This window comes from Pimephales promelas, chromosome 14 (assembly GCF_988280905.1).
Source record: "Pimephales promelas chromosome 14, fPimPro1.hap1.1, whole genome shotgun sequence".
Taxonomy (NCBI): Eukaryota; Metazoa; Chordata; class Actinopteri; order Cypriniformes; family Leuciscidae; genus Pimephales; species Pimephales promelas.
Genome location: NC_142782.1, coordinates 24,176,545 through 24,187,547, shown reverse-complemented (window position 1 = coordinate 24,187,547; position 11,003 = coordinate 24,176,545). Strand labels below are relative to the sequence as shown.

The 11,003-nt window shown below is 36.1% G+C and overlaps 1 protein-coding gene across 2 annotated transcripts in view; it reads right to left on the bottom strand.

Annotated features, from left to right (window-relative positions):
* Positions 1-506: 506 nt before the first annotated feature.
* nphp4 (nephronophthisis 4) overlaps positions 507-11,003 on the bottom strand; it is a 226,587-nt gene continuing 216,090 nt past the window's right edge. For both annotated transcript variants that reach the window (XM_039658098.2, XM_039658100.2), the window contains 7 exons: positions 9,187-9,346; positions 8,983-9,047; positions 8,321-8,406; positions 6,796-6,967; positions 4,097-4,276; positions 3,652-3,795; positions 507-1,204 (listed from right to left, as the gene is read on the bottom strand). In XM_039658098.2, coding sequence (XP_039514032.2) covers positions 1,064-1,204; positions 3,652-3,795; positions 4,097-4,276; positions 6,796-6,967; positions 8,321-8,406; positions 8,983-9,047; positions 9,187-9,346 — 948 coding nt within the window. In that variant the 3' untranslated portion in view covers positions 507-1,063. The remainder of the gene's footprint in view (positions 1,205-3,651; positions 3,796-4,096; positions 4,277-6,795; positions 6,968-8,320; positions 8,407-8,982; positions 9,048-9,186; positions 9,347-11,003) is intronic.

Below are 11,003 nucleotides of genomic sequence, written 5' to 3'. Positions count from 1 at the left end.
TGGCAAAGCTGAATTTTCAGCATCATTACTCCAATCTTGTGTCATATTATCCTTCAAAAATCATTCTAATATGCTGATTTGGGGTGCTCAAGTATTAACTGTTTTAATTAGACTAAATTAATGCATCCTTCCCAAATAAAAGCACTACTGTAGATTTATAAATACCCACAAACAAACTAGCTAGCTCCTACTGAACGACAGGCTGAACTTAATTTAGGCAAAATTGGCCAATTTCTTGCCAGTTTCATTTATAAATTTAACTTTAATATTTTCTGTATGTTCTTTTTTTTATGGTCCTTTCTGTGTTTTCCACCTGTCTTCCATATCTGGACTGGTTAGTTGGCAGGTTCTTTGGTTGTTGACAGACTCAGGCAGCTGTAGCTCTAATAGGAGCCAGGAGATGCTAATAGAAACCCCTTCACAGCTACTGCAAACACACATACACACATACACAAACACAAGTGCTGTTTGGCATAGAATGTTATCATTGATGTAAAGAATCAGACTCAAAAATCAAATCCTTTTAATTGATGCTAGTACAAAAAAATACAGTAAAAAAATAATAAAGGATAGCTACATTTTCTTCCCCAAAATTAAGCACTCTATTCTCAGAGAGTGCAAACATAAAAAATGAAATAAAATGATTGGTCTTACATACTGTACATGTCTTGCTTTTTGTCCTGGGCAAGTGGCCATCAGCTCCCCGCTGCTAATGGCACATCACAGCAGGGGTTAAGTGTAAACCATAAACACACACACATCAAGAGCGCCGATATGAGCATCAGCTCTACAGAAAATCTCTTCTGTTTCAGCCTTCAGCACCGCAGGGTGGCTTTACTCATGCGCACGTGAGAGATTCCATCTGCTCAATGAGCTTTATCTGCTTGTATATAGAGTATGTTTGCTCAGTACTTCAATACATCTCATGTTATGTAGATTAACTTATCGCACTGTTTAAGCAAAAATACATGTCCATGATGTGAGTAAATCCACATCGATCCATTGGTTAAAGGTCTGTTTGTGGTTAAAAGCAACAGCTGTAATGCAGTGTGATGGTGTTGTGTTATCTGTACTGAACCCTAACACAGTAAGTGTCCTCGTTCTTATCCTGTTTGTCATTGATGAAGATGAGAATCTCTTCTATGCCGGGGTTCTGACTTGGAGCAAAGCGCAGGCCGATGGTGTAGGGTTCCCCTCCCCCAATCTACAACACACACGCACATTAATACGTATGTATTTGCATATATCCACACACAAAAAAACATACAGGTATGTAAAAACAAAGCAGCAAAGAATTGTAATTTCAACCAGAATCAGGTCAAACAGGTGTGTTTATTTATTATGAAGCTGATTCTATATACAGTGTTGTTTATATACTACGGCAGAATTTATTAATATTTTTAAAGCTTTTATTTTTTAATTTTAGTTCTGTGTGTTTTTTAAATAGTTTTTAAAATTGTAAAAAAAAAATTTTTAAATAATAAAAAATGTCATTTTTAAATAGTTATAGTTTATAATAATAATAGTTTATTTCAATTTCATTTTTAGTAATTAGTAATTTAGTAATAAAAACTTAAATTTATTTCAGTTAGTTGGCAACATATATATATATATATATATATATATATATATATATGAAGAGTTCAGATGCAAAAGCCTCTAAGTGCCATTTGAAATTTTCTTCTAGAATGATCATTTTTATCAAGCTTGTATATTTAAGTTCAGTGATTTCACTTAAATAACAATGATAATTACCTATTAATTGTTATTTAAGTGAAATTACTGAACTTAAATATACAAGTTTGATAAAAATCATCATTAAAGAAGAAAATTTCAAATGGCATTTAGAGGCTTTTGCATCTGAACTCTTCATATATATATATATATATATATATATATATTTATATATATATATATATATATATATATTTTTTTTTTTTTGTATAACAGCTTTATTTTAATTACTGAAAATGTTTTAGTTAACAAAAACACTTATTCCATAATGTCTGCATTCTTCCGTCCAAAATGGAAATAATAAAATAAAAGAAGATCAGTACTCATTTCATTTTCTGTTTGTTGTGTACCTGAATCAGCTATTGAATATGCAAATCATTTTAAAAATAATCATCAAAAGAAAAGTTGAACATGTATTACATTCTATTTTCCATAGAACACTAAAAGACATCCATATCATTTTTTTTCCCCCATGGAATAAGTTTCAAGAAGTATATGAAAGTAACACAGATGTAGAAAAGTAGTCCATTCAACTATATTCTGTTGTCATACGATTGAATTTAGTGCTGTGAATGACTTCTGCTTCTTTTATGTTTGTCATTTTGGAGCTTCACAGTCCCGTCCTCATTCACTTTCATTTCATTGAAAAGACAGGCCAGGATGTTCTTCCACAGAAGAAAGAAAGCCATACGGGTTTAGAACGACATGACGGTGAGTGAATTATGCATTTTGGGTGAACTAATTCTTTAAGTAGAATTGGAAATGAAAGGAAAATCGTTAAATTCCTTACTATTCCCCATTGCTATTCCTGAGCTCCGTTGTGTCAGAAATTGGTTGCACTCCAATGTTTAGAGAAAGATGAGAGAAATTGCACTCTCTTTGTCTTTATACATTATCTCTAATGGATGACTAAGACATATGGAACACAGGCAAGGATTTAGTTCATAATCTCCTCAAAAGCACGCATGTATCGATTGTCCTGTTGTCTTTTGGCTCTGCGCCTATTTTCCGATGACACAGTTGTTATTTTTTGAAGAGGAAAAAAAAAAGTCACATTTTTCAAAAATATAGACCCCATAAATCCAGCGCAAGAGAAGATAATTGAAGCCGTGTTGACTAGCAAGAAAATGGAACAGGCCATTTCCTTTCTTTATGGGCTTTACAGCTTTTATTTGACGCTGAGGTATCATTAATCCGTTCAGTTCAATACTGTCACTTGCATATTTCACATTGTTTCGCTATTTATTGCCCAGATATGGGGTGTGAAACTCACTAAACCTTACCGCAATCAATGAGGGCACTGAATGATGAAATTAACATTTTAGCCTGTTCTGTTTTACACAGTTGCTGTGCAAAATGATGATCAGGAAAAATGACTTTGTGCCCCCCAAAGCCACACTAATATATCCGAGACACTGTCCCTGTGGCCAACTAATGTTTTCGGTCTCCATCTGGAGTGATAGCCAACGGTTGTGTATTGATCACCTAATCAATTAACAGCTTTTAATTGAAGTCTAACGTAGAGCTGTAAGTCCAACACGAATCCTTCTGGGCCCTACAGGTAAGAGATATTGACGTTCCTGGCCTGACTGTGACAACCTCTCTCTTTTCGCCCTATTTTTTTGGACTGCAGCTTTATGGTTTCCTCAGGGGCCCGGCATTGCGAGAGTGGCCAGGGCACAAATTGAGTTCTCCAATATACAGAGAACTTCACATACTGTGATACGTGTCTACGAATGCCAGTTTAGAGAGACAGAAATTGATTCCTAGACAGAGATATGTCAAGATCCTTCTCCTCTGGGCTGTAGACACCTTTCTGGCGGATGGGGCTTTGACAATATGGTTCTTATTCAATGTTACACAGCAAAGCCTCCAAATAAAGTTGATAGACCAAGAATTAGCTTTGGATTCTCTTACCTGAAATTGCTCCTCTTTAAACCGAAGCAGGTCTGGGCGGTCTGTGCAGAGATTGAATACCCTAGAGGAAGAGTAGGGGTTTGTGAAACTGATTTTCTTATTGCTGCCCTTCCCTCCGTCTACAGGAACGTTGATTTCAAATGCCTGGGGAGATTAAAGCAAATACCGAGAGAAATACTGTAAAATAACTGAAGTAAAAACATCAGGTTTGAATCAATGGCACCACATCCTCTGTCACAGAGCTGAAATTTAACGACCCGTTCAGTTCTTGCCATTCTTCTGCTTCACATTTTCAACGCTAAAAGCACAACTTTTTAGAAGAAAGTATTTTATTTCTAAATTATGACTATTTTTGATCTAAAAAACAACATTATAAGGCCAACGCAGGAAACATAAAATAATAAAATAACCCCATGTAAGGGGAGCTTTGATGCATTTTGCTTACTTTGGATATTACAGGCTGTCTGCATGTTATGCACAGCAACCAGGAGGCGACTAGCTGCCGTGTGTCCACATCGACTACGTTGAGGTAAAAGAAACGGCTTCCAGGGCGCAGAGCCCTCAGCCCTACATGGATATCTTGAATTCCCTGAGCAGGAAGAGCAAAAACCTCAACTGGATCCACCTAGAACACACAAACAGAGGAGATCTTATGATCTCATAGCTTCTGGCATGAACCAAAAAAAAACAACAAAAAAAAAAAACAGAAAACCCACACAGCAAAAAGCAACTTCAGGGAACACTCCTCTGCAGAACTTCAGAAAACATGAGGCTGCACCTGAAGCTCATAATGCATAGCCACTTTGCTTCATCATCTTTTCTTGGCACCTGCTGTATAACATTAGCACACGGCCAATTAAGCCAACAGTAAGGTTGCTACGAGCACAGTGCACTGTTGACAAGGGAGCTGCTGTATTTGCTCTGCTTGCATATTTCGAATAACAGGAAATACACATTTTGAGATTTACGATGCTCGTATAATCCACCTTTCATTACTCATTATTTGCATTAGGGCTCTACTTTCTTTGCTGCAATGTGCTGAACACATGTTAATGATACTGCTGCGACCCAACAACATCTGAAACCATGCTCTACACTAGCAGGGGACGTTCCCAGAACTTTGGCTAACATTCCCTACAAGTTTGGTTAATGTTTTATGGTTTAAAGAATGTTTTAAGGATGTTTTCTCATTTCAAATAATGTTCCTATGAGGTCAAATGTAAACTAAGATATAACGTTTTAACTGTAACATGTTGAGGATGTTTTGGGAATGTTGATGAGATAACACATTATACAATTATACAATGTTCTCAATAAAACATTGCCACAATTTTTCATTTTAACAGAGGAGGATCATTATCTAATCAAAGTTTGTAAAATGTTTTGAAGATATTATTTAGTTCTGAGATGATAAAATGTTTTTAATAAAACGTTCCTTTCAATAAACTTTTTAACAAAAGTAGAACATTTGCATGAAACATTTTGAGGATTTTTAGGGATGTTGTTATCTTTTACAAATCTTTGGCACAATAACAAATGAGGAACATTATCAAAGCAACATTCATCAAATGTTTTGATGAAATTATTGGCCTGAGATGACAAAAGCTCATAAAATTGTAAGGGAAGCTGTTTAGGTAATAGATTGTAGAATTATTTTAACCTATAATATATTGGCATCATTTTCCACAATAAAAGAGGAACATTCTCAAAAAAGTATTTGTGAAGTGTTTTGAGGATATTACTCTGAACTGTTAAAAAGTTTAAAAACTGTATAAAAGTTTGAACTGCTGCACGAAATGTGTTTACAAGAGACGAGAAGCTGATTGGAGGCCACTGTAGATTGACGTTTAAAACCACCAATCACAGTTTTTGTTGAAGAAATCGGCGCAAAATGTCCGTTGTCTAAATTCGCTACTTGACACATTGGCCCAAAACAACAGAACTCCTGGTCAACGGAACTGAACTCTTTCACAACTGTACGTTTTTTTTTGTGTGTGTGTGTATTTTTTCAGTTTACATATAGCTTTCTCTTATCCTTGATATATCAATGTCTTTGAGTATTATATCTGACTTTAATTGGAACTTAGATTTGCATGACAGTCGAAAAATATATGTATGTTACTTTTGAAAAACAGCTAGATTTGTTTTAATGCAGACTCCAAACTGCCTGTTTCAAGATGAATATAACACCGATGACGCAATAAAGTCTCCATTTACAACAAAGGTAGCCTACTATAATACCGCTGTTGTGTGCATACGAATACTGTGTGTTTGCTACTTAAAAGTATTAATCTTAATATGTCTTTTAAAAGTAAAAGTTAATAATATTTCAGTTATTCATAAAGAGGTAATAGGAAAATTGGAAAGAGCATTCAGTCTAAAAACAATTTTCAGTCTTTTGTGTTTCTAGCAAATATTGTATGTGCTTGTAAAAAACAGACCATGTTTTATAATATTTCAGGTAATTACTCTGTTGATGGTCAATGCAAAGGACACAATCTGACAACTATTGAAGTAAACATAAACCCGCAGAGGTGAATGGATATGAGCTAAAGAGCCTTGTAACTGGTAGGTGGTTTTGTAACTTTTGTTGCAAATGTTCATTGAATCACCTTTAGATTATAGTAGGCTAGAGATTATAGTAATCTTGTTCAAATGTTAGGAAATAATTGTGTTGGTTTAAGAAAGCCAACATACTGTTAACCTATTTAAACTAAATCATCCTTGATGTATATGACATTCTTCTTTCAGACGAATACATTCGGAGTTATATTAAAAAAAAAATGTCCTGGCTCTTCTGAGCTTTATAATGCCAGTGAATGACCGTCCATAAAAGCAGTTTATCTTCAAACACTGGCCTTGATTGGTAAAAAGTTGACATTAAAGAAACATTATTTAAATTTCCCCTTGTAAACTGTGTGATTTATGATTTCAAATGATAAAATCAGAGAAATATGTGCAATTAGTTTGAAATCATTTTGAAAGCTCTCAAATAGAGAAAAAAACTCTAGATAACCTAGCCACCTTACTTACCATCTCATTATTTTTCATCATTCTCCCATTTTAGGAAAAGGGCCACATAATCCCCCATCAGAGCTTTGTTCCCCCGACCAGTGTGTTTTACTTTGACCCTGCTATACGTACCTGAAGCTCGAGGGGAGGCGACGTGTAGCACTTGACCCTGCGAATAGCTTGTGTGCCGCGCAGAACCAGCGAATGCCAGCTCAGAGTGCCGCACACACAGCTCAGGTCCATCCTTTGCAGGTAATGCACGTATACCTGCCAGATCTGCGCAGGGGAGGCCAGCCAAGGTTCACTGCCATAGAGAGATTGACACAGAAAAAGGACACACAAAAGACACTTTATCACTTTCCTCTTCATATACACTGACACAATAGCAGGACAGGCCTGACAGGCCGCACTTCCCCTGAGAGAGACACACATATCTCAAATCTTCAAAAGAGAGATGTTTAGAGAGACCCAAATGTCACCGTTTTTAAATTCATTCATTCACCCTTTCTTTAAGAGCATCCCACGTGCCAGCGGCAGTCGTGTTCCCGCAGGAGGTTTGCAGATGTTGATGTTATTCTGCCTGCCAGAGTTTCTTGAGTTTGACTATATTAAAAAGAAAGGACTTTGCGCGTGAGCTCTTCACCCTGCCTGAAGGGGCTCGAGCTCAAGGGACAAAATTTCGAGAACGTTTCTACTGTCCTTGGCTGGCGAGTCGTCCTTAGCAGCAGCTGTTGTTGGGGTGGAAAAACTACATCTGATTGATTTCCTGGTTATTCAGATTGTTTTGATGAGTTACTGTGTGTCTGATGAGCTTGTCTGTTGTGCGATCATTTAAACCATTAAGTCCATTACGAACTCACTAATAAGAGTGGACACCAATGCATTTGCTCCGCTGACAAACTACGTTTTTCATTGTTCGGTGAACAGGAAATGATATATTATTATTATATTTATCATAGTAAATTACAAAAATTAAAACAGGGTTTTAAAGAGGGTTTTGCAAAACCCTTGGGAGTTTTCAGATGGTCTAGGGCTGATAAATTAATTAAAATAAACGAATTAAATTAATTAATATTCGAAGATAAACTCCTTAAATTACACACACAAACTGTAAATTATTGAAATAGGAGGGTCCGTCAAGTAAATTATTTTAGGTCAAAGTGGTTTGGGAATCTCTTAATTAAAATGTTATATAATTTTATAATATTACATAAGTGATATTGTGTTCAGAATATAAACAAGTGAACTGTCTTCTTTTAATTAATATGTGTTTCCGTCAATCTCGCTGGTTCCAGTTTCAGTGAGCTATGTGTGATATTCAGGTTCTAAAATTGTGTTTTTATTCATGTTCACTGATTATGAACTCAGAGATGTCACAGACTTTGATGAATAAATGAATATTATGATCTGATGCAATCAGACAGTAAATGAGACATCCTGATTAAGCAAATGTCATTAATCACACATGAAGGGATTAATCAGGGACCAGGCTTTCTCTCTCTCACACACACACACACACACAAACACACACACCTCTCTGTGCATCTGGAAGAGTGAAAATTAACAGATTCTCACTCTCCAATAAAAAAAAAAAAAGAAGTGCGAACTTTTATGCACATACACGTAAGAGAGATGGTGCAAAAGGAGGTCTACATACGTGAAAATGGTAATGAAGAATTTCCTTATCTGTGGACTTGGGCTTCCAGGTACTTTCAGGTAAACATCCTGCGGTTCTTCTGGAGTCTAAAGTTTCAAAATGTAAGAAAATGAAACATAAATTCATAATGTTTAATCAGTAATGATTGACTCACTCCTTTTATTGAGAATTAATTTATTTTACTAATGAAAAAACAACAACAACAACAACAACAATATTTTATTAAAAATATGAATAATATAAAAATATAATTAATAAAAAATAAATATTTTATGAACAATAAATGAAAAATAAATTTGAAAATAAGTCTTAACAAAACATAAAATAATAGAAAATTAAATACAATACAAAATAAATGAATACTGATTAATTTGAACAGTCACTAATATATACATACACTAAAAATATCAATATGTTCTAGTCTTTTATGATAAATCATGAAAAATCTAAACATAAAAATGGTAAGACTAATTATAAAAAGAAATAGTATTGTATTAAACAATCATAAAACAATAATCTTGTATGAAACAGATAATAGTCTTATAACAGGTATGCAGCCTTGACGTCACAATGAGTCAGCACAAAGCCTCAGACATTAACTAATAACTCAGCCTCGTTTTGATTGGCTGCCTGCTATTAGGAGTGACTCCTGATTGGCTCACCAGGCTGGTGGTGTGGCAGATGACATTGGGGTCGCTGCAACGCACATGAAGGGTGGCAGAACCATCTGTGAGCAAGTAAAAAAGGAGACAGAGCACAAATGAGGTCTTTAGTTCAGGACTAATAGCAGACACTGAAGTGCGTTTGTGAGTGCTTGTTTATGTGTGTGCGTACACAGCGGCAGAGATGTTTGTAATGAGCAGCACCTGCTGTGTCGTCCCAGGCTGCAGGCAGGCGAATAGCCTTCTTTAGGAAGGTGAGTTCAGGATGGTAGAAACGGAAGGTCTGGTCCACCACATGTGGCGTCGGTTCAACATCCACCTGGCAGATCGCCAGAGGCTTTCTGTCTTCCCCACGGAACAACACCTGTAAGACAAGCAGATCGGTTGCAAGCTACACACATTTTGAATGGTATTCTTGCAAAATGCTAAATAAGAGAACTTAGTCTATTGGAATGTGCTGGGTTCACAACAAGTTAAAGGGTTAGTTCACCCAAAAATGAAAATTAAGTCATTAATTACTCACCCCCATGCTGTTCCAATCCCGTAAGACCTTCGTTCATCTTCGGAACACAAATAAAGATATTTTTGATTTAATCTGAGAGCTGGATCAGTCCTAGATAGACTGCCTAAGGGACTGGCTCTTGACGGCCCATAAAGTCATTAAAGAAAATGTTTAAATGTCCCATGTGCCTACAGCGGCTCAATTATAAGTTTATCAAGCGACGAGACTACTTTTTGTGCGAAAAAAAACATAAATAACGGCTTTATTTGACTATTCCATTACTTCCTTATTGGTGCATGCGCGAGAACTGAGACGAGGACGATCTCCTTCGACTTGTTACCGGCTGCTCTCCGCTTAGGAGTATTACCGCCACCTACCGTATAAGATGATGTGCTGATATAGCTGGAAGCGGAAAACTTTCTGTTTACAAGCAGAGGAAGATGCGCGCTGTACATACGCTTTTCAATTAGCGTATTTTCCGCACTACAAGGTGCACTTAAAAGCCTTTAATCTTCTCAAAAAACGACAGTGTGCCTTATTATCATCTTATACGGTAGGGGGCGGTAAAACTCCTAAGCGGTGAGCAGCCGGTAACAAGAAGTGGTCGAATGAGAACGTCCTCGTCTCAATTCTCACGCATGCGCCCAAAAGGAAGCAATGGAATAGTCAAATAAAGCCGTTATTTATGTTTTTTTTCGCACAAAAAGTAGTCTCGTCGCTTGATAAACTTATAATTGAGCCGCTGTAGGCACATGGAACATTTAAACATTTTCTTTAATGACTTTATGGGCCGTCAAGAGCCAGTCCCTTAGGAAGCCTATGGAAGAGTGATCCAGCTCTCAGATTCAATCAAAAATATCTTTATTTGTGTTCCGAAGATGAACGAAGGTCTTACGGGGTTGGAACAGTATGGGGGTGAGTAATTAATGACTTAATTTTCATTTTTGGGTGAACTAACCCTTTAAACTGACAGATATTGACCGCATCAACGACATGCTGTCAATTACCACAGTAATGTTCTCCCACAGTTTGTAAAAACAAATTTGCATGTACACTTACATTGGATGTCTATGGGGCAAGGCATTGTAGATGGTCTACTCTAAAAGCATAAATGTGTATCTTACATTGTTTTGAACTGACTACACTGACAATATCGGATGAGAACAAAACTTAAACTGAATTGAGTTAAATTACAGCGCTATTATCTTCTGTAGGGCTGCTTATAGATTAATTGAACTCGTTTCATAATTATTGAACTGAACTTAGGCAACACTGACTTGAGCTGAATGGCACTATTGTCTTTTTGGAGCTGCTTTACAGTAGAATTGATGAAGTTCATAATTCAGAATCATTGATTCTGTTCTTTTATTGTTTATTGTTGTGAAGCTGCCTTGAAATCTGTATTGTATAAAACGCTATATAAATAAAGTTGACTTTTGAACAGACTAATGAATGAAATTGAACTTGCAACTTGTGAGATTTCTTTGTAGTAAAGCACCAAACCAACATACAGTAAACC